The 23911-nt window shown below is 34.9% G+C and overlaps 5 protein-coding genes across 6 annotated transcripts; 2 read left to right on the top strand and 3 right to left on the bottom strand.

The window, feature by feature from the left end:
- The first annotated feature begins 156 nt into the window (after positions 1-156).
- On the top strand, positions 157-3387 carry BNAC03G19060D (nitrate regulatory gene2 protein). Its single transcript, XM_048752480.1, has 6 exons — positions 157-565; positions 761-1669; positions 1774-1955; positions 2033-2256; positions 2330-2663; positions 2756-3387. Exons 2-6 carry the CDS (start codon positions 802-804, stop codon positions 3215-3217), a joined length of 2070 nt encoding a protein of 689 aa, XP_048608437.1. The 5' UTR covers positions 157-565; positions 761-801; the 3' UTR covers positions 3218-3387.
- Positions 3388-3618: 231 nt separating this feature from the next.
- On the bottom strand, positions 3619-6710 carry LOC106406335 (solanesyl diphosphate synthase 3, chloroplastic/mitochondrial). Of its 2 annotated transcripts, none has more exons than XM_013846965.3 (11): positions 6318-6710; positions 5820-5927; positions 5608-5688; positions 5444-5515; positions 5202-5333; positions 5026-5112; positions 4832-4903; positions 4661-4746; positions 4360-4492; positions 4098-4286; positions 3619-4014 (listed from the first exon to the last, which is right to left on the bottom strand). In XM_013846965.3, exons 1-11 carry the CDS (start codon positions 6459-6461, stop codon positions 3835-3837), a joined length of 1284 nt encoding a protein of 427 aa, XP_013702419.2. In that variant the 5' UTR covers positions 6462-6710; the 3' UTR covers positions 3619-3834. The 2 variants fall into 2 exon arrangements, with proteins under 2 accessions (XP_013702419.2, XP_013702420.1); XM_013846966.3 differs by having other exon boundaries at positions 5820-5930; positions 6318-6695.
- Positions 6711-11667: 4957 nt separating this feature from the next.
- LOC106406871 (rRNA-processing protein UTP23 homolog) lies at positions 11668-13515 on the top strand. Its single transcript, XM_013847611.3, has 5 exons — positions 11668-12078; positions 12537-12657; positions 12755-13033; positions 13109-13207; positions 13297-13515. Exons 1-5 carry the CDS (start codon positions 11807-11809, stop codon positions 13375-13377), a joined length of 852 nt encoding a protein of 283 aa, XP_013703065.2. The 5' UTR covers positions 11668-11806; the 3' UTR covers positions 13378-13515.
- A 62-nt stretch (positions 13516-13577) lies between these two features.
- LOC106406870 (katanin p60 ATPase-containing subunit A-like 2) lies at positions 13578-16154 on the bottom strand. The gene is made up of 11 exons (XM_013847610.3): positions 15947-16154; positions 15503-15598; positions 15363-15406; positions 15211-15276; positions 15032-15139; positions 14868-14934; positions 14705-14789; positions 14457-14620; positions 14285-14386; positions 13967-14189; positions 13578-13871 (listed from the first exon to the last, which is right to left on the bottom strand). The coding sequence occupies exons 1-11, from the start codon at positions 15986-15988 to the stop codon at positions 13738-13740; spliced, it is 1131 nt and encodes a 376-aa protein (XP_013703064.2). The 5' UTR covers positions 15989-16154; the 3' UTR covers positions 13578-13737.
- Positions 16155-17629: 1475 nt separating this feature from the next.
- LOC106404190 (gibberellin 2-beta-dioxygenase 3) lies at positions 17630-23510 on the bottom strand. The gene is made up of 3 exons (XM_013844929.3): positions 19485-23510; positions 19073-19412; positions 17630-18055 (listed from the first exon to the last, which is right to left on the bottom strand). Exons 1-3 carry the CDS (start codon positions 19883-19885, stop codon positions 17786-17788), a joined length of 1011 nt encoding a protein of 336 aa, XP_013700383.1. The 5' UTR covers positions 19886-23510; the 3' UTR covers positions 17630-17785.
- Between the last annotated feature and the right edge of the window lie 401 nt (positions 23511-23911).

Raw genomic sequence — 23911 nt, 5'->3', positions numbered from 1 at the left:
ATAGTTATACCAGAAAAGAGTAAGCTTAGGAGGCTCAAAACAGTTCCTTCTTGTTTAAGTTAGTTTGCTGTTTAAGCTCCCCCAACTTAATCTTTGCCTTTGATCATGTTTGGTCACTTTAATGGATGTACTTTCTTTTCTTTTTTTAAAAAAATGATTTTTGTGGGATAAACAATTAATTGTTCACTTAGTACAAAATGAGAAAATAAAGTATTTTTTATACAGCAAATAGTCATTTGTACCAGGTTCCATGTCAGTATCCATCTCTGCTAAGAACATATAAAATATTCATGCCAAATTAATTTCTTCACACTCACTCTCTCTCTCTCTTTGTTTGGTTTCTAAAATTGCATCGTTTTTCTTACTGTTTCTGAGCTTTGGACCAAGCTTTGACCTTTTGTCGAAACTGCTGTTTCCGCGGATCAAAGTCTCTTCTTTTACCTTCTTCCTCTACAGATTATCTCCTCGAACTTGCTTTCTTCAGAGAAATGGCGTTGAAGGGAAAAGTGAAATGAAAGAAAGGAGCTTCCTTTTTTGGAGATAAATCACTCGCGGAGCTTCGTTGGTATGTTCTCTAAAGCACATTTTGAGATCTTAATTAGCTGTAATCTCTTTTTATGCAAGTGACGACCCACAAAAACAAAAATATAAAAAGGAGAGCACTTTGTGTTCACTGATGAATCTATAGATTGAAAAGCTTAGACCTTTTGGTTGAATCGTTTGTAAACAAAGGAGCTAACTTCGACATTCTCTGATTCATAGAGTGAGTGAAAGGAGAAGACTTTTGGTTGTGGGGAAGAGATGGGGTGTGCTGCTTCAAGCATTGACAATGAAGAAAAGGTGTTAGTTTGTAGGCAGAGAAAGAGGCTAATGAAGAAGTTATTAGTGTTCAGGGGAGATTTTGCAGATGCTCAATTGGCTTATCTTAGAGCTTTGAGGAACACTGGTGTCACTCTCAGGCAGTTCACTGAGTCTGAGTCCTTGGAGCTTGAGAACACTAGTTATGGCTTAAGTTTTCCTTCTCCACCTCCTACATTGCCTCCTTCTCCACCTCATCCTCCTACCTTGCCTCCGCCACCACCTCCTCCTCCTTTTAGCCCGGATTTGAGAAAGCCTGAGGCTGATGAGGAAGAAGAGGGTGCTGCAGAGATTGATGGTAATGTTGATGGAAGTGTTGCAACACCTCCACCTCCATTGCCGAACTCTTGGAACTTGTGGAACCCGTTTGAGTCACTGGAGCTGGATAGCCATCCAAATGGTGATGATGTAGGTACACAAACTGACCTGAAGAAGAAACAGAAGTTTCAGCAAGCTGAAGAGGAGAACTGGGCAGAGACGAAGACTGAGTTTGAGGAAGAAGATGAGCAACAAGAAGCACTTGGTTTAAGTGTTCAGCGAATAGAAGCTGGTGGTGGGTCTGAAGTGAAGAAGCCACGGCGTCTGACGTTTAAGCTGGAAGAAGTTATGGACGACAACTCATCGATGACAAGCTGCTATGGTAAAGATCTGGAGAACGCTGATTGTAGGATCAGGAGGACCTTAGAAGGGATCATCAGGGAGTTGGATGATTACTTTCTTAAAGCATCTGGCTGCGAGAAGGAGATAGCTGTGATAGTAGACATCAACAGCAGGGATAGTGTTGATCCGTTCAGGTATCAAGAAACAAGAAGTAAGTCTCTTATTGCTTCTCAACTGTCATCTAAATTGTCATGTTTTTTTAAATGTTGAGGCCAACCACAGATGCTGATTATAATACTTATGTGGTTGGTGCAGGGAAAAGAAGCAGCTCTGCAAAGGTATTCAGTGCATTGTCATGGAGCTGGTCCTCAAAGTCTCTTCAGATGGGCAAAGATGCTACAACAAGCGGTACTGTTGAGCCCTGCAGGCCTGGAGCTCACTGCAGCACACTTGAGAAGCTATACACAGCTGAGAAGAAACTTTACCAGCTAGTCAGAGTAAGAGAGAGCTAATCCAGACTCTTTCAGTGTTAGTTTTTACAAAAATGAGATGCTAAGTCTTATTCTCTGATCAGAACAAAGAAATTGCCAAAGTGGAGCATGAGAGGAAGTCTGCGTTACTGCAGAAGCAAGATGGGGAAGCCTATGATTTGAGCAAGATAGAGAAGACTCGCTTGTCTTTGGAGAGTTTGGAATCCGAGTTCCAGCGTCTAGAAGACTCCATAACTGAGACATGCTCATGTGTGCTGAACTTAATCAATGAGGAGCTGTATCCGCAGCTCGTTGCTTTAACTTCCGGGTAAACTCCATAACCACTCTTTTGCTGACCATTACTTGTATAGCTTCTCTCATTTGGTCTTTAATACACACAGACTTGCACATATGTGGAAGACAATGCTCAAGTGCCATCAAGTCCAAGTTCATATATCTCAGCAACTGAACCATCTTCCAGATTACCCGAGTATAGATCTTAGTTCGGAATACAAACGCCAGGCGGTTAATCAACTAGAGACCGAGGTTACTAGCTGGTACAATAGTTTCTGCAAGTTAGTAAATTCTCAGCGAGAGTACGTGAAAACACTCTGCACGTGGATCCAACTTACTGACCGCCTCTCAAAGGAAGACAACCAAAGAACCAGCTTGCCTGTTGCTGCTCGTAAGCTCTGCAAAGAATGGCAGCTTGTCTTTGAAAAGCTCCCTGATCAGGTTCCTATATCACTTGCAACTTATATGTATTTTTCTTGTTCTTGGCTCCATCTCTTTAATATATTCAAATACAACTGTATTCGGTTATATAGGTAACCTCAGAGGCCATTAAAAGCTTTCTGACGGCAATCAAATCTGTCATTAACCAACAAACTGAGGAATACAACCTGCGGAGGAAATGGAATAAACTTGAGAAGAGGCTGGAGAAAGAGCTAATCTCACTAGCTGAGATGGAAAGAAGGCTTGAGGGAATGTCAGCAATGGAAGAGGACGCAAACTCAACAAGTTTAGGCTCTAAGCATCCGTTGCTAATCAAACAAGCCAAGATTGAAGCCTTGAGAAAACGAGTGGACGTTGAGAAAACCAAGTACTTGAACTCGGTTGAGGTCAGTAAGAGAATGACACTGGACAACCTCAAATCAAGCCTTCCCAATGTCTTTCAGGTGCTGACTGCTCTCGCAACTGTCTTTGCCAAAGGGTTTGAATCCGTTCATGGTCAAACCGCTACAGATGTTTCAAACACATCCCAAGATTCTGATGGATCTCAACACTAAGTAAAAGGCATGATTCTCTTCGTGAGATCTTAGGAGCTTTAGCTTCTTGGTGTTTGTTACTTTCTTTGTGCTACATCCTACAGAGTTGCGGTTTTTGTATATGAAAGACTGTAGAGAATCTCATGTTTACAACTTTGTCCCCCTTCAAAATTGCATCAGTAGTTCTCCAAGATCCTCTGTCATCAAATCTGGATAGCGTACTATTGTGTTTCTATATTATCAAGAACATAACAAAAAATGAGAATGATCCTTAAAGACCGTTATTAAAAAGCTTAAATCACTTTTGTTTTTGACTTTTTGTTCACTGTTAACTCAACAAAGATCCTCCCAAATATTTGAACGAATCACTGTACTGAGTCTCCTGTATACTAGTACGGACGGTATGCTTCAGCTTCTGAATGTGATTTAAAACGGCTAGTCTGTTACAACACCAGACCTTAACCAGACTTTCTCTATTTTTTCCTTGTATGTTGTTTATAATGAAATCCAACAACAAATTATTTTGTGAAACGAGTTGTACAAACACAAAATCCTACAAATGGAATGTAATGAAATTGAAACATTCTCATCATGTTATGAGCGATGTTTGCTGTATATTGTCGAGATATTCTTTATCCTCACTTGTTTCTGGTGATGACTCTATGTGTCAAGTCAACAAGTGCCCGCCTCGATCTTTTGACATCTTCATCGTCTGTTTCAGGTAGAGACCCAATTGCTGCTGCTGCGAGATTCGCATGTTCCATAGCTAAGTCTCTGGTCCTTTGTATCCCATTGCTCTTCCCAAGATACTCCAAAGCCTGTTTTGTTTTCATGTGAAGTAACATAAGTGACTCTGAAAACGTATTAGAGAGTTTAGGAGACTTTTTTCTTTTAAACTTACAATGTCAACATTCGTTGGATCTTTTTCAAGTTGACCAACAACTTTGCGTAGCTGTGGAAACTCCTCCATCGCAAACAGGATCGGAGCTGTTATGATCCCATGTCGGATGTCTGATAAGGATCCCTTTCCTAGAGACGCAGATGTGCCCGTGAAGTCGAGAACATCGTCTATCAATTGGAATGCCAAGCCCTTCAAAATAGAAACTAATCAAACATTAGGACCAAGACCAATGGAGCCAACATTTTTAAGAATGAGAACGAACCAGATTCTTCCCGTATTCAAAAGCTAACACGGCAACTTCTGCTGATTGTCCAGCGAGTAATGCCACTGCTTTGCAGCTGTTTGAGATTAGTGATGCCGTCTTATAATATGTCTTCTGCATGTAGTAGTCCATACTGTAGCCATGGAAAGATTAATCAGATTTGCATGAAGTATCAAAATCATATTATAGAAGACTTGAGTAGCTTTATATATCTTTACTGTTTAGGCAGCATAGAAGACTTAGAGTAGCTTTCTCTATTTATGGCTGTATTTTAAAATGAAGGGAGAGGTAAGATTCTTACCTATGACGCTGATCCGTTGTGCTAGTCATTTGCATGGTTTCACCAGTAACAAGATGCTCTACAACAGTTGCAAGTAATGACACAACCTACAAAAGAGGGAAACAATGAAGAGGGGTATCTTGCAAGACGTAACAATACTTGGGATTGATGTCACTGATTCTAAATTCTTACCTCTGTGTTTTTCAGAGCAGCAAGAGCCACACAAGCCCGAGAGAGCAAAAAGTCTCCTGCTAATACTGATATCTACAACATGAAGTACATGATGATATTAATATCTCATTGTTGCATAAGCTGCATAACAGCCACAAAAAAAAAAAACAAATTCATCATGTCTAGGATGGTAGAAGTTACTGTCAAGTGAGTACCTTGTTACCCATTACAAAGTTTAAAGAACCAACACCACGCCTTGTATCCGCATCATCCAAGACATCATCGTGCAGGAGGCTTGCAACCTACAGATGAGCAAACCGATACTAAATGAGGAACAAAGGATCTGGACTTTAATGAGTGTTAATGAGTAAACCTATAGTTAGTTACTGACATGTATCATTTCGGTAATTTCAGCAATACCCCGTTGCCTTACACGTAACTCTGATGAGACTATATCTGCTGATTCAGCAGCCAAGGCTTCTGGTACGCGTACATTCAGAGCAGTCGCCATCAACAGCAAAATCTAAAAAACGTAGTAAAATCAAACTGGTTAAGAAACCATGAGAGAAAATGATTTCAGAACATGATGACAGATATGGAAACATAAAAGAGAGAATTGTCAGTAGTCATTACAGTTGGACGAAACTGTTTGCCTTCCACACCCCTTTTGAAGAAGTATTCAGCCGCAGAAGCAAGCTTGGGAACCTGAATAGCAGAAGTATATACAAAATTTTCTTCAGAACATCAAATCCAGCAGCAAATGAAAATGAATGGACACAAAAGAAAAGGCCACATACCTCGGCAACTACCATGGCTCTCAACTTATTACTAAGAAGTGACAGCTCATCAGCAACAAGGGAAAACGGGTCAAGCTCCTCCTAGGGAAGGAGAAAAAAACAGCAACTTAAATTATACTTTAACAACAGAGGATCGTAACTAAGGAAGCTAAACTAAAGATGATGATTCATTCAATGCTAGTGGTAAAATAAGGGAGGTAAGAAGATGAAACCTCAACAACTGAGCTGCTCTGGTGATAGAGATGATGATGATGATGTGTAAAACCAGCACCAAAAAGGGGAGATTTGAATGAATAAGTAGAACCTCTGCAAACGTAACCCTACTAAAACATCACAAAAGAATAACACATTGGTTAGTTCACCAATTTCTACATAAACAAAATGAAGCTTTTAGATAAAATGAATCCCTTTTAATCATTTTCCTATCATATTATATATTAGACCCATGAAATATGAAAAAAAAAACTCTTTGGGTGCGACAATTCCGTTATTAGAAACTATAAAGAGAACACACTAGCTTTAGGGTGATTTACTATATAAAAGACAAAACCTTTTAATTCAATAAAAGGTCATTCATTAATCTCCATGGTGATGATTGTCAAGATCACAGTAAAAAAATTGCAGCTTTTCTAATACTCAATTCAGAACAAATCAGAATGAAACATATATGTGCAAATCAAGAGTCGAGAGAGAGAAAGGCGAGTGGTTACCTTCGTGTGTGTAGTAGTAGAGTGGGAACAAGAGTGACCCTGTTCGGGGATGATGATTGCGAGGAGGCGGTGAGAAGCGACAAGAGATTGAGAGAAGCTGCGGTTTCTCAGAAACTTTGAAGAGACACCTCTCGTGAATAACATGTCGGCTTATTTGCGGATCCAAAGGAAGGAAGAAACCAAAGAGCTGAATCTGAACAGAGGAGGAGAAAGGAGCCGACTTTGCGAGTATTCAATTAAGAAATGGTTTGGTTTGATGACGAAGTCGAATCTCAGCCATGAATTTGCCTAAAAAGAAAAATGTAAAATATTTTAATTTTGGTATTGAGAGAGAGATTTTGATTATTCCACTCAGACCGTCGACCGAGTTACGGACGCCTTTTTAGGGCTTCTCTCCCTCCTCCCTGGGGTTTGGTTTAATGCGACTTAATTAATTAATTAATTTTAGTGAAAAGTCTTTAAAAGGCCTAGTCAAGCCCAAACAATACGTCTCTAATTACATTGTTGGTTTTCCAGTGTTTCAATAGTTTCATCTCAGTGCAGAGATTGGCTCCGATTGGGTGACTATATTTTAGGAAAAAAAAAATGATGATGAATTCTTTGTTCCTCTAATTCCATACTAATCATGTTAATTTTTTTTTTGTCAATTTTATTACATATAGGTTCCACTAAATTTCTCTCTTTTCCTCGTATTTAGATGAATTATTTATTTTTTTATTTATTCATTTCTTCAAATGAAAATATGTTCATTTATTTATTTTAGTTCATTTGATTCATCTAAGTGTTACCAATTGGAGAATCTGACGAAACTCTTTTTCATAACTAGTAGCAGAAGTTGTAACACCCTTCAACAGTACTAGGCTGGACAAGCATGGACGTTTGGGAGATATCACAACTTTAGTTCATCAAAATGAATCCATCCATTCAGAATTTTAGCCAATCTGTTCTGGATCACCGGTACTTCCAGATCATGGACTAAAGCTTTGCAACCCGTACAACTATCACAGAGTTGTGTCAATCCGGACTATATGCAGTCACCTCTTGGCTATAAACCTCCTCCCGGTGAAATTTTGCCTTTAAATGCAGTATGAAAACTTCTCAAATGGCCTTAAACATGCAGCAAGGCAGTGGAATAAAAAAGTTCTGAAGTTTTATTGAAAGATGAGTTCACTCACTCGAGACCGAACATACTTTCTTTGTCAAAGAAGTTGATGGGATATTTGTTACATTGTTGGTTTATGTCGATGATATTCTAATAGCAATCAACAAGGATACATATGTCCAGGAGTTGAAAACAACATTGGCTCAAGCTTTCAAACTAACGGATCTTGGTCAAGTCAAGTTAGGTATATCAGTCTGTCAAAGAAAATATGATTTAGACATGTTGGAAAAGTGTTAAGTCTTTTAGGATGCAAACCAATTGCAACACCTATAGATTCCTAGATTCAACTTAGTGCAGTGTACCAGTGAGTGGAGATCTGCTTTCTAATCCAATAATAGTCTACTAAGTTCTCACTGGGAAAATTTTATCTCACAATCACAAGAGCAGACATCACTTATGATGTTCATAAGTTAAGTCAATATCTTTCTTAACCTCGCAATCATCATCCAGAAGCAGCTCATCGTACTGTCATATACTTAAAAGATGGTATAGGTATATTATATTAAGCTAATTTTGAAATCAAATTATAAGCATTTTTTATGCCTCCAACTCTGTCTTCTACGAAACCGTTTGAGACTAATTATTATCTAGTCTGTGAAAGTTGAGAGCTTAATTTCTAATCTCATCACATGAAATCAACTGGCCCATCTGTTTCTGTTTACAAAACCATTACCTCCCAAAACATTCAAAAACTCCTCATGTCATGATATGCTTTTTCAAGTTTCTTCTTCCATCTTGAAGAATTCGACCTAAGAGAGTGAGAGATATTGAGACTTAACTGTGTTTAATAGTTAGTTTGTATAGATGTATTTAATCATATACAATTTTGTATATAAACAGAATGAAGAGTTACATTTTACGGTGAATGAGAATAACAACTTTACACTCTCACCAAATCTGATAAAGATCTCATTGACTCCGAAGCCAGTTTGAGCTGAAGCAAACTCCTTACCACTGAGCATTTTTGAACATTTCTTTCAGATTGTTAGTGTTTTTTTCTTTTTTTTCGAAGTGTTGGCTTTGTTCAATATCTCTTTTGGGTTCTGTAGTTAGAGCTAGTCTTTGGTGTGGTTTGAGTCATGAACTTTCAGTGAAGAGGAAAACAATTCGATCTAATAAAAAAGAGGTATGCTAACTCAAATGTCTTACATGAGAGAAACTGAAATCAAATAAACAGACTTATGGGGAACCGACGGTAAGGACAAGAAGCCTGAATCCGAACATTACGTTTCTGAAGAAAACTACGAAGAGATCTCTTCGTACAGGTCTTTTGATGATGAACTCGATTCATATTGCTTGAGATTATTGAAGGATCTGAGCCGTCTGATCTCTCTTCCACATCCCTACTCGCTAGTGATAGTATAGCTTTTGCTTGGAGATGGATAAGATCTGAAGAAACACATATCTGAGGTTCTTGCTTCGGTTGTGGAATTTCGGATCTGCTTGAATCATAACAAGGAGGATGATGAAGGCGAAGCTCCAAGTCGCAGTTACTTTGCATCTCCATTTCTTTCTTAATTTGTGAGTAAAAAGGCTTGTGAAGTTTTTGATGGTGATGATGAGAATGAGTAGTCAGATTGATTTATATATCTATCTATGTGTCGGTGTGTATCACGTGTTGTGTATGTGTCGAGAGAGATAATGATCATGAAAAGACGGGACAAAAACTGGAAACAGAACACAGTTTCACATCTCTGTTTCTCTCTCGCTCGCTTTTTCCCGCACGTGTATAATGTTTTTTAGGTTTATTTTGTTTTTCATTTGGGTTTAACGTGGCTGCAAATTGTCTCTAATTTTTTTTTTGTTAAAGGCTTAAGCTAAACACAAATCACATTTAATGCATGTTGACATTTTACCAACTTTAATTAATAGCTTTTTGAAATTCCAAAAAAAAATTATGTTCAAATTTCAAATAATATGACCGATTGGAGTGAATATTCTGATATTCGTTCAAGTCTATTCAAATTTTAGATTTTTTGAACTAAATATCTAAGATATATTTGAGTATTTATAAATATTGATTCAGTCTCAGTTCAGATTAACTAGGTGTTTTCTTGCACTATATGCAGTGATAATTTTTTTAAAAGTTAAATTATATTTAAAATGAAATTTATTAATATTATATATTTTATTATTTTTGACTAATATTTAATATAAAGTTGATTATTTAAGCATAAAATTAAGAAAAAAAATAATTTTGTTTATTTTAAATTATATTTAATAATATATATGTAATATATTTAAAATTCGAATCTTAGATAAATTTTTTATCTATTTATTTTGGTTAAATGTATTAAATCAACTTGTATAAAATTACTAAAAATCATATAAAAATTTTATAGTTATTAAAAATTATAACTAAACAATATTTATAAAATTTGTAGATATCTAAAAGAAACTAATGAAATTACGATTAACAATTTATTATTTTAAAAAAAAAATGTAGAAAATTTTGAAAATATTAGTAATAAAAATTGTATAATTATAAAAATACAATTAAATAATGTATTTCGAAATTTATAATGCATATTTCAATATTTTTATTTTAATGATGATTTATGAATTATTACCACATTTTAAGAACTTTAACAAAAATATAAATCAACATTAAATGTAATGTATTAGTTATTGCCATATTTTATAAAATGTACCAAAAATATATGTTAGTAATAAATGTGATTGTGTATGTCATATTAGCTATGTCATCAATCTTGTTAGCCATGTCATCATTTTTTTTATAAAAATGATTGTAGATAGGACATGTGGCAAAATCATTTCGCAAATATAGTCTAGGGGATGTGGTTCTGTTTGAATAATCATTTAAATTATATGAAATTTTAGGAAACTAAATATATCTTATAATTTTTAAAATCCAAAATAAAAATAAGATACAACTTAGAAATCTGAATAATCTAAGATAAAATATTTTAAATTAGCAAGAAAATTAGTTCAATTTGTGTATTTGTATGGAAAACATCTAAATATTTCATATATTTTGAGTATTTTGTTATTTTCAAATATTGACATGTGGCTATTTTAAATATTCTTTTATATTTCATGTATTTTGAAAATTTATAGATATTAAATCTAAAATAATATTATATTTAACTATATAATTGTGATTCATATATCTTTGAATACTTTTTTTTCTTCAGAGTTCGGTTTTGGTTCTTTAGATTTACAATTTTAGATCCATTTGGACGTTTTTATCAATTTCGGTAAGTATAGACATTTTTGCCCCAAAATTTCTACCCAAACTGAAAAAAAAATGAATTTCAAATTGAACCATTATACAAAAATATCTGAATGAGACTTAAGAACTTGGTATTTTGAGGTTTGGATACAATCCGAATCGAATTGAAATTCGAATTACGATCCGAAAATATCCGAAATTAATTAAATATGTTAAGGTACTTATGTTTTAGAGTATCTTAAATGTTTTTGTAGTTTGTTATTTGTTAATTAAATCCTTGTATAAATATCTCTCTCGTCTCCAATAAACTGTTTCGTGTTTATGCTTCCCCTAAAAAATTACAGTCGAATTTGTACTGCTGTTCCTGTTTCCATCGAATGCGTGTGTGTTTTCCGACCAAATCAGAAGAGAGATCAGGAGGTGTTATTGGTTTATATATTTTGATTGATTTAGAAATTCATATAGTATTTATAAATCCAAGTAAAATATGCAAATCCGAAGGTTTTCCCTCGGATTTGAGTCTTTGTATTTTTAACTAAAAAATCCAAACAAATCCTTTCAAATCCATTATAAAATCAAATATATTAGTAAATCTGTACGATTGAATAACACTTGATTTGATACAGAATTTATGAATCATTAAACCAATAACACATGATTTTAATACAGATTTGAAAATCATAGAACCAATAACACTAGATTTAGTTCGGATTTTCAAATCCATTAAAATACAACAACGAATAACCCTTACTGAACAGAAGTGATTGTTGAAGAAAGGTTAGAGACACTGGTTGAAGTGGGAAAGTCTTAATGAACTTTTTTTGTATTGGACTCAAAATAAAATGGGCCTTTGCTAAGTGTGTCCATTCAAAAAAAAAAACTGAACTAAATTAAAATTTTCATGAAACCGAAGTACCGAACCAAACTGAAGGGAAAAAAGTATATTGAATTTGATATGAGTAAGCAAACCAATTAGAACCAAATTTTATAAAACCGGTGAACCCAACAAATAAGTTCTCTCTCCCGACATCTCTCGGCGTTCAATCACCAGACAAAAAACCCTTAAAACCCTAGTTTTCCTTCACCCTTCTCCGCCTCTGAAAATCCGTTTCAATCCAGAGAGAAGAAGACAAGATGAGAGTGAAGAGGCAGAAGAAGAACAGGAGAACCGTGAGATTCTTCACTGTCTGTTTCGGGTTCCGACAGCCTTTCAAGGTCCTTTGCGACGGCACATTCGTCCACCATCTCGTGTCTCGCGAGATCACTCCCGCCGACACTGTCATCTCCGAGCTACTCGGAGGTCCCGTCAAGCTCTTCACGACCAGGTGTGTGGTTGCGGAGTTGCAGAAACTGGGTAAAGATTACTCGGAGTCCCTCGAGGCTGCTCAGATGCTTAGCACAGCTACGTAAGTCTTCGTTTTCTTACATTGAGAGGTCTCGAACTTGAATTGCTATGATTGATAATGTGTAGAAAGTGAAGATTTTCTTTTAAGTTGCATTGCAAGGCATGGATTCTGTATAATTTGTATATCAAGTTAATTTGAGTAGCTGATATGATGAGTTTTATGTATTGAGATTGAGTTTTTTTTTTTTTTTTTTTTTTTGTTAGTGTTAATGTGTATTAAATTTATTTGCTATGATTAATATGATGATTGATGAGCTTTATAATGTGTAGAAAGTGAAGATTTCTTTTTTAAGTGTTAGGTTTGGATTCTGTATAGTGTATGTGAAGTTGGTTTGAGCATCACTGAAGAATGATGAGCTTTATGTATTGAAAGTGTTAGGTTTGGATTCTGTTAATGTGCCAGACCTGGATGTTGTTATAACGTATATGAGATTGATTTGGTTTAATTTGACTTGTTAGGTGTGAGCACGACGAGGCGAAACCAGCAGACGTGTGTTTGTCAGAGGTACTCGGATCCAAAAACTCTGAGCATTTCTTTCTCGGTACTCAGGACGCCGTTTTTAGGAAAAAGCTTCAGATGGTTAGTTTGATTGTGAATCTTGTGATATATTTGTTGGTCTTGTAGGAGATGTTTTTTTTTGTTATTAATGTGATTTGCATTGTGAAATTTCTTTCAGGAGTCTATCGTTCCACTATTGTATGGTCTGAATAACAGTCTGCAGATCGACCAACCTTCTGATTTCCAACGCGAGGTCGCAAAAGACTCTGAAAGAAAGCGGTTGACCATGACCGATGCGGAGAAGAGGATGTTGGAGAAACAGACTGCGAGAATCTTAGCTTCTAATATAGGAGAAGGAACAGCTGAAGAGGATAAATGGGAAACGCCGCGAGTGGCCAGTTCAAGAAATGGACTCGGTGTTAAGGATAAACCCCAATTCAAGCGAAATAGAGCAAAGGTAAATGTAACACTCCCTATTTCACATCCTTAGTCTCTTGTATGATCTAACATTGTTGTCTGAAAAACTCTGCAGGGACCAAACCCACTTTCATGCATGAAGAAAAAGAAGGTGAACGATGCCAAGAAACCTCAATCAAAACCCAGGGCTGAATCGAAATCTGGTGGACATGAGGTTAGATAAGAGAGTTTGGCAAGCTTTTTACTTGGTGTCACTAAAGTTGCTCCAATGGTTAAAGAATCTTGTTATTTTTTATTTTGTAGGTAAAGAAAGGTGAAAGCGGTGCAGAGAAGAGGACAAGAAAACGGTCCAGAAAAGGAAAAGCTGGTCCGGAGAGAACCTGAGTGAGTGAAAAAAACAGTTGTTGTGTAAGTCATAGAATATCAACATGTACCAAACACTAGACAAGAACTTGGTGCTGCTGTTCTTTTCTTTGTAATTCTTTCATCCAACGCAGTTACTTTTAGCCTTTTCTTTGATCACTATGGTGTTTTTACTGCACACTTCATCGATATTTCACTCAGGACGACCAGCGAGAAGCAAAGACGGTGATAGTTATATAGTTTTTATTTAAATAAAACAATAAATTGGTCCAAGAAAATGGAAGTAATATGAACTGAAGATAAAGTCACTGAGAGGCTTCCATTACCATTACAAATAATGATGGATGCAAGTACAAGATGACATGTAATGTTTCATCCAAGTTATTTAAGGATATGGCTACCATAATCATCGTTAAACTTGTCGTAGAGATGGGCGTGCAGATGAGCCGATGGTCGAGTGTTGCTCAGCGCTCTATCAATGTCTTCTGGTAGTATAGCTCCCACTTTCGGCAACTCTGCAACCACCAAACAAAAACAAAACTCAACAAGTAAAAGATTCTGCAGTTTTAGATGTAAACAATGATGTATTGTTTTCAAAAGACTTTCTTACCGTCTTCAGGAACAAGTTCTTCTGTGTCTTCCAATACAGCCAATGTGCGTCTCAATGGTTGCATGGCAGCTTCCTTACAAAGTATCCTAACATCCGAACCAGAGTATCCCTCTGACTTCTCAACCAGCACATCATGAAGCAATGGCTCATCTCCCGGTTGTGAAGGCAAGAGCATCTCGAACATGCCTCTTCTTGCTTCCGGATCAGGTAAAGGTACAAGAATCTAAACATGTCACTTGCTTAAGTCCAAAACAAAATAATAATCATAAAAATAAAAATAAACATTCCCATTCAATAAAAGAAAACAAATAAGGATACTCTTTTCTCTAGTCGGCGGAGCATAGCTGCATCTAGTTCCCATGGGAGATTTGTTGCTGCTAAAACAAATACAAGCTCATTTGTTTTCTGTAACCCATCCATCTGCAGATTTTTTAACCCGTTATACTAATGGTCTGGCAAGACGATGATGATCTTCTTGATTATTTTTTACCTGAATGAGCAGCTCGGTTTTGAGACGCCTGCTTGCTTCATGTTCACTACGACCTTCACCACCACGTTGGCTTATGATTGCGTCGATTTCATCAAGAAATATAGTCGAAGGTGCGTGATGCTTAGCTAGATCAAACAGCACTCTTATCAACTTCTCAGAATCACCTGAAAAAAAAAGCATCACAACACAATTAGTATAAAGAGTGCACCATTTGAGTAAAATAAAGGTGTAAAAGAAGATGTCGTCACCTCTCCATTTGCTAACAACAGACGAGGCTGAGATATTGAAGAATGTTGTGTTACACTCTGTAGCAACAGCCTTTGCAAGCATAGTCTGCACAAAGACAGAATAAAGATTGTCATGCTTAGGTTTCTCAAGAGGAATAACACATTCGAGAGAGAATCATGGTACCTTTCCGATACCAGGGGGACCAAAGAGAAGAATCCCTTTCCATGGAGATAGTAGACCATTAAAGTAGCTGAAACCATAAGTTTGAGATTCAAGAACCAAAACATAAACAGAAAATTTATCGACATTTGGCTAATATGAGCTGAGACAGTAAAGAAGGGACATACGAGGGGTATTTGATAGGCATGACAACAGCTTCTTTGAGCAACCTTTTAGCGTTCTCTAAGCCCTTGATGCTTTCCCACTTGACATTTGGATTCCCACGTATGATATCCCTGAAACACAAGCCATGTAAACACACAAGAACATGATGTGAAGAGCAAGAATGTATCCAAGTACCCATTACCTGCTCAAACTCTCCGCAAGAGCACGAGTTTCTGCTGATTCAAAAGGTGGAAACATTGACTTCTTCCTGAAGAAGAAACATTAAAGAGACAGTTAGTGCCTATGCTAACTATTCCACACATCCAACATATACACAATAAGCATAGATCTTACGGCTTCTCTCGAATCCCATTGGCCAAGCCAGTGTTACCCTCCTCCTGCAATCATCAGAAACGCCAAAAACTTTGAATCTATCTTAGGAAAAAGAACATAACACCGTTACCACTTTACAGAAAGGGCAAAAAAGGAGTAACCTGAACTGGATTGGTGACGACTTGGGAAGGTTCTTCCTTGGTGGTGTTGGATGGTCCATCTTCTTGTTGTTCTTCAGACAGCTTCTTCCTTCCAAACTTGGCATCACAAAACGTTTTAAAATCATTGGCTTGATTTCAGATCGTTGTTCACTCACTCACTAAGCTATTGAAGTAAGTAAAGCTATATATTTCATCTATAAACTCGAGAAACTAAGAGTTGAAACGAAGCAGTGGTCTAAAGAGAGTTCCTCCGTTTCTCCGGTGATTCAAGAACATTCTTATCTTCTTTATATAAAAATATAAAGTCTTAGCGACAGTGAAGAGTTTGACTTGGATTTTACTACAAATATTTAAGAAACATAGTGATCTTGTATGGCTTAGAAAATGTTTTTTTTTTTTCTAGAAGTAAAAGATAACGAGTCAGGTGAGACAGTATGGGTTTACCAGAAAGCTCCAGCGAGAGGGAGAGGGCTCGTCGGTCGCCATCGTTGATTGATGGATCCCAAAGCTCAAAGAGAAGAAAAGGTATCTGTCTTCTGCGATGGATGGTGATAGTTGAACGAGAGCTATCTCAACAAGATTACATTACATAGACAACAAACAAACACGTGATGAACAGTTTGACACTTGTGTTATTGAAATGATGGGACAAGTAACAAATATTTTTTTGACTAACTAACCAGTAACAAGTAATGGGGACAAATAGCAAGACAACTAATAAATAAAATTACCATATTTAATACTCAACTCAAGCTTGCGATTAATAAAATTTGTTGGCTTGCTACTCGCCAAACACCAAACAAGTAACGAGTACAAGTCAAGTAGCAAATAATCAAGTATTTGCTAAAATAGATGGACTTGCAAGTTATTTACCTTATTTTATTATTTGTTACTTATAAGTCACTTCATTAGAATTTAAATCTAAATAACTTTATTATATATAAAAAATATTTCATTACTGTCCTATGTTGTAGCAAATTCGAAAAATATAACATATAAAAAAGAGAAATTCCAAAAATACTAATATATCATTTATGTTTGTTTCACTTGTGGAAAATAAAATATAAACAAGTTATTTATTATTTTTTAGGAAAATGTTTCTTTGTTAATTAACAAAAACAAATAATAAAACAAAAACGTCAAATACTTAATTTTATTCTAATACTTGATACTTGTCTTGTATTTAGAAGTAATTTATGTAGATTATTTGATATTTGACTTGATCAGACCAATTGTATTCCGATTTTACGAGTTAAAAATCGATGAAGTAGCGAGTATTAAGCAAATAATAAATAATTGTGTCCACCCCTATCACCAACTAGTCTTGGTTGGATTGATTTTTTTTATAAACATTCGGGTGTTAAAAAAAAAAAGGAAGTACATTTCCAAATATATTATTTTCTGTTTGCTACTAAGTTTTAACTTGTACTCATATTTATTTAGGCCGTGTGTTTTTTTTTTTAACTTTTTTACTAGCTAAATACACATGAACGGTGGCCAAGGTTTGCGGGGGGAGGGGGGGGGGAACAACATAGTCAGTATTTCTATTAGACATGTGGGCTTTATCCATTCATTTCACGTAGTTCAATTTTCGATTAGTTACTTCCGGTCAACTACTTTAAATGCGAACCAATAATCAGTATTTTTTCTGTCGATGCGTCATGATTCATACACTTAAGTCTAGACATGTGTGCTTTATTAGACTCAACCAATATTCAATACTAAGTGTTTTCTTACACTATAAAGTGTTTTTTTTGAAAAATTGTAGAAATTTTTAAAAATATTTTAATTAATAAAAATTGCATATTTATAAAAAACTAGAATTAATTAATATTTTGAAATTTGTGAAATATTGTTTTATTTCTATTTTTATATTATTTAAATATATGTATTTTAATAATGATGTATAAATTATTAGTATATTCTAAAAAGTACCAAAAATATAGATCAACGTTAATCGTAATCATCAGTGTCACATCATTTCTATTATTCCACATCACATTTTTAGTAAAAGTAATTGTATTAGAGACACATAAGCAAAAAAATGTATGAAATCAATTTGCAAATAATGTCTTAATTAGGGGATTTTGAAAAGATTTCCAAATTAAACCCGAACATGAAACAAAATATTAAAAGGAGGTGAACATTGTATAGAGCAAGCCAAAACAAAGTAAAAAATACTAAAAGATGACTACAATACATTAGAAAAAAAAAACTGAAAATTTATTGTATTTTCTGTTATTTTTGTCCAGACTTATAAGCTAAAATAAAATAAAAAGAAGCTCAAACAGTACCGGAAAAAGAAAATGGAAATTGTTTCTCAAAGAGACCAAGCCTATAGTCGCCAAGCTTAGTCTTGTAAGCAGCTGACTTGTACTGAGACCAAGTAAACTCTCTATAGAGACAATCCTCCTTCTTTGGGGCAAGGCATGAGAATGGTGCAATCTTCTCTGTCAACGGAGGACCTGCGAAGTAGATCATCGATAGTCTTGACCTCTTTGTATTTGTGAGCACTCTGTGTCTCACACTTTTGAATCTTCCATTAGTCATCACCTATAATAGTCAATGTATAGCATTCATTGGTAAAATTACTAGAAATGTGTGATTTTTTTGTGAACCAATAATATCAGTTCCAAAAGTTGCATATCAATGATGATCAGGGGCGGATCTACTTGAATAAAGGGTGGGGCACATGCCCCATACTAATTTTACAATGTTTGTTTGTAAAATAATTTTGAGCATGTAAGTCTAAGATATTTGGTTAAATTAAGTCAAATAATACACACTCTCAGGTAACGTATGACCATACTTTTTTCCTATTTTTTATTCAATTTATTTGTTACTACCAAATTTAATGTGTCTAATTATGTTCTTATATTTAATTTTTACCATTTCTTGTTCTCTTAAACTTTATTTAACTTATGTATGTCTAATTTGTTAATATTTTTTGTATAAATATCAATCCTCAATTTCAAATTTATTATTATATACTACCTTGTTTCAAAAAAAAATTTATATTTTTTATTAGAAAATATATTTAAAAAATAAGAAATATACTCTCTCCATTTCAAAATGATTCATGTTTTAGAAAAAAAAAATTGTTTCAAAAAGATTCATATTTTACCTTTTCAATATATATAATAATGACAAAGTGTAAATTTTAAAAACATTAATTGTGTTTGCTGAATTTTGATTGGTTAAAAATCATAAGAAATAGCTAAACATGGAAAACAATGCATTTATTATCAAAATTTTACATGTTTTTTTAACAAGTGTGAAAACTCTAGAATATAAATCATTTTGAAACGGATGGAATATTGTTTTGTGATTAATTAAAAATAATTCAATAATAGTTAAATACAACTAATAAGTAAAAGTTTACAATTTACCATTATTTCCTTATATGAAATATATTAAAAATGTAAAATATATATCTTTAAAAAAAATTATGTTTCTCAAAAACTACATATTATAAAAACCTTTAGCAATAGTAATATAATAAAATTTGTAAAATTATTTTAAATTAGTTATATATAAATATTGAAACAGAAGTTGAAACAGAAAAGCTACCTGAAGAGTATCTCCGACAATAACGAAGAAAGTGGAGTGATCAGGTGGAACATCGACCCAAGTCCCATCTTTCAAACAGATTTGTAATCCCTCTGTGTTGTTTGACCTAAGCACTGACACTAACTGTGGATCTGTATGCTCACCGAACCCAACCTCTTCCTTGTCTCGAGTCTCCTCCTTCTCCGGGTAATGGTTCATCCTCAGACACGAATCACTCTCCTTCACCTTCACCAGTTTGCTTAGCTTCTCCTTTGGCTCTATCTTTAATTCTTCAGCTACCATCTCAAGAACTTTGCTAGACATGTCCTTCATCTCCTCCATGTACACTTCCACCACCTCTCTGTTTACCTTTTAGATGTTAAAGTATGTGGGAGACATGCCAAGAAACATGAGCGCTTTGTTTGTGTTTTACCTGAAAGTTGGCGTGGTTTGCCGGAACACGGCGATGGTTTTGGTATCACTATTAGCATTGAGGAGAATATACTCAATCCAGCCTACATCACCATTAGGTCCGATCCGTTTACTACCGTACCCAAACGGGTCGGATGGACCCGCCTTGTCTTTATGAGACTGTGGCAAAGCAAAGAATTTGATGGCCTCTTCTTCCAACTGGGTCAAAAACTCTGGTCTGACCCCATGGTTGACGACTTTGAAGAATCCGAACTCCTCGCAAGCCTTTACGATTTGGGTTTTGGCATTTGGGTCGGTTAAATTTACAACCGGGACTAGAACCGGACTCGTTTTGCATTTTGGGTTAAAATAGATTTGGCTATTATTAAGAGTGACTGGTTTTGGCTTTAACGAAACAACCATGGTTTTCAAGATTGTTGAAGATATGAAGGAAGTAAGAGAATGAATTATAGGTTAACAAGGTGTTTTGATTTATAGTTTGATTGTGTCTAGGGAAGAGAGGATTTTTTTTTTAAAAGAATACTGTTTTGGTTATTTATACTCCATCCGTTCCTTAATGATAGACTTTCTAGAAAAAAACGTTTGTTTCAGAAAGATGTATTTTTTGTGTTTTCTATGAAAAAATTGTAAACTTCAAAAAAATTAATTGTCTTTATTGAATTAGTATTGGTTAAAAGTTATTGAAAATTGAAAATTACAGAAAACGATACATTTATTATGGTAGTTTAATGTGTTTTCTTAATATGTGTGAAAATACTAAAAAAGTCTATCTTTTAGGAACGGAGGGATTATTATTTTGTTCAGTCTGGTTAGTGCAATTTCAGTTGTCTGCTATGGGGAAATAGTTTGTTATCAAAACAAAATGGAGCTCATCTGATTGGGTGCATCTTGATTACTTCGTCTGTTTAGAGAATTATTGGTTTGTTGAGAAGGAATAAATTCTGATAAACTATGTAATGTACGTTCCAATGTCCAGTACATGATCTGGCATTTTTGCAGAGGTCAATCGTACGTCAACACTTTTGTATAAGTTTGAGGTAATCTATAGTCAGATTGTGCAATATCTTATGTGTAATTTATACTTGGGGAGTTGCTAAAAAATATATATACTTGGGATGGTTCGGTCTACGATATGTATTTGATTGTTCGTAGCAATCTACCGTATTGAAGCCTAGTATCGCCATGTATGATTGTCATGATCATTGGTGTGTATTAAAACCACACTGAAACTGAACATTTACAGTTCACGTGGGTATGATGATGTCTACAAAGTACGTACGAATGCGTGTGATTCTATTAATAGCATGTTTTGTCTTTATAATGGAGAGGCATTGCATAATTGTAGGTAGACATGAGACTTTTATCCGAATCCGGATTTATTCGGATTTAGTAAGTAGGCCTGAGACTTTTATCCGAGGTCCAGATTTGATCCGAGATTTGATCCAAAAAACCAGGATATCCGGAGGGAGCGAATCCGGATCCGGATAGTAAAATGTTGGATCTCATCAAAACCGGATCTGGATATATTGATTTTTTAGTCCGGATATCCGGGGATCCGTAAGTTTTATTAATAACTATTTCAAAAATAGTAATATCTATATATAAAAACTAACTTTATTTAATATATTTTATTTTTTATAATAGTATATGTAAATTTTGTAATATTAGTAAATTTTGTAATACTATACATAGAAATAATTAAAAACATTAGATTATTTTTTATTTTTAAATTATTTTAAATATTTTTATATATTAATATTATTTTTATTTATTTTAAGGATTCAAATCCAGATCCGGATATCCGTCGGATATTACAATTTTTAGAAAGATATCCGACATTGGAATATCCGAGAACTCCGGATCCGGATAAAGATAGTAAAATTATTGATCTGTCTAATAAAGATCCGGATCCGGATACCCGATCCGTCTCTGGCCTAATTGTAGGATTATTGGACTAAGCATGTTATCTTACACACTATTATAGAATCTATTTTTTTGCGGTGACACATTAAAAAAAAAAGTGCGCACATTGATTTTTTTTTTTTTTAGTTTGTCCCCTAGTTTCATGAATTTGTGGTTTTTTTGGTTTTATTTTATTATATACTCATTAAAATCTCTCTAATAATATGTTAAAAGATTCGCCCTGATTCCGAGTGTGTACGTAGTTTGCAGAAAAAAACCTTTTCGCTTTGTACAATGGATCTATGACTATGATGTTTAATGAGTAGAGCAAATAGATTTTCATGTCTCTCACCATATTGCTATATGGTTGAATGCTCACCTTTTTTCAAGGATCTTAGGCCATCTTTATCCCTAAGAAATCCATTTGGGTTTTTTAGGTTTTCTTTTTCTAAAAAAAAAAAAAATTTTAAAAGTAAACCAATCGCGGATCGCCACGAATCAGTAGGACCCGTGAACAGTGTAAGAAACTTACTAAAATCGGTTCTTAATTAGTAGTTTTTATAACCGATTTTTAAAGGTTTTGTGGGGACCCATGCACTAAGAACCTCACTAAGGACCCCGGATAATCATGCTCTTAGAGCATCCACAATGGTGGATTTGTGGGAGGAGTCCTTAGGATTAGTTTAATAATTTTTTTTTTGAATAGTTAAGGACTCTAGTCAAAATAATGTGTCTAATGGTGATCCCCAATTAGGAGTCCTTAGGAATAAATTTTTTTTTTTTTTTAAATTGAAATTTATTTTTTATTTATTGCATGATGGAAAAAAAAAGATACAATAATTAAACTCAAAGATACAATAATTATTAATTTTCATCACCAAATTTGTTCCAAATATGCTCAATTAAATCTTTTTTTTCAATTGTTCATGTATACGCCTATCCCGAAGATCTTTTTGATTCTTATTGACAAATATGTTATTGAGATTTGTAGGCATGTCGGTTTCGGTTTCCACCTGTGAACTTCTGGTGACGTTTCCTTCTTCAAATTTCGATATGTCGATACGAGCATATCCATTGCGTTCATTTTCGACTATCATATTGTGTAGTATGATACATGCTCGCATAATCTTCGCTATCTTTTCTTTGTCCCATGTAAGAGCCGGGTTTTTGACAATCGCAAATCGAGCTTGCAATACTCCAAAAGCCCGCTCCACATCTTTTCGGGCTGCTTCTTGAACTTTAGCAAATAAGTTTGCTTTAGGACCTTGAGGAAGTGTGATAGATTGGATAAATGTTGACCATTTTGGATATATACCGTCTATGAGGTAGTAAGCGAACTTATACTTGTGTCCGTTGACTACATACTCTAACCTTGGAGCTCGACCTTCTATAATGTCATCAAAAACATGAGACCAATCAAGGACATTAATATCGTTTAAGGTACCTAGAGTACCAAAAAAAGCGTGTCATATCCAAAAATCTTGTGAAGCTACAGCCTCTAAGACAATTGTCGGTTTGCTTGATCCACATGCGTACTGTCCTTTCCAAGAGGTTGGGCAATTTTTCCACTCCCAATGCATACAGTCAATGCTCCCAACCATCCCAGGAAACCCGCGTGTCTCTCCAATATCGAGTAGTCGCTGAAGATCCTCTGCTGTGGGTCTTCGTAGATACTCATCTCCAAATAACTGTATTATTCCGTCAGTGAAATAATGTAAACAGGAGATATTCGTCTACCGCGTCAGCCGCAGAACCATAAGCAAGCATACAAATTGCTGCCGTACATTTTTGTAGTGGATAAAGACCAAGCCTCTAGGTAGCATCTCTTCTTTGTTGAAAGAATGGAACGTTCTGTGAGAGGCCATAGACAATACGCATGAATAATTCCTTGTTCATACGGAAACAGCATCTGAAAAATTGTGCCTCATATGTCGGATTTTCGGTGAAGTAGTCATTCCATAAACAGTTGTGTCCTGCTTCACGGTTTCGTTCTATATAAGCATGTTTGCTTTGCTTATTGGTTTGGGCCTCGAGAATGTCGTTGAATGTATCTTCGCAAATATCGTCGAAAACTTCGTCTAATCTTTCTTCCAATTCATCGGATGAAGATGATGACATCCTGCTTGAGAAAATAATGTCTAAGTTTTTTTTTGTATAAGTTAATTTTTATGTATAATCTCAAATTATGTATAAGTTACTTTTATGTATAAGTTCAAAATTTTAATTCCAAATTTATGTTAACATAATCAATAGTGCTACGTTTAAAATTATGTGTGTATTCGTTTGGTTTCAATCGGAAGCAAGAGAAGTCTTAATATTGTGAAGTGTTAATATCCTTTTTACTATAACATTATAGCAAGTCTTAATATTCTACCAAGTGTTGAGTTCAAATCAAGAGAACATCCTTTTTACAATAACATTCTAGCAAGTCTTAATATTGATACAAAGAGAATAAAGAGAACATCCTTTTTACTATAACATTCTAGCAAGTCTTATTATTTATACAAAGATAATCAGCAAGTCTTA

This window comes from Brassica napus, chromosome C3, assembly GCF_020379485.1.
Source record: "Brassica napus cultivar Da-Ae chromosome C3, Da-Ae, whole genome shotgun sequence".
In the NCBI taxonomy this organism is placed as follows: domain Eukaryota; kingdom Viridiplantae; phylum Streptophyta; class Magnoliopsida; order Brassicales; family Brassicaceae; genus Brassica; species Brassica napus.
This window is presented reverse-complemented; position numbering and strand designations above follow the sequence as displayed.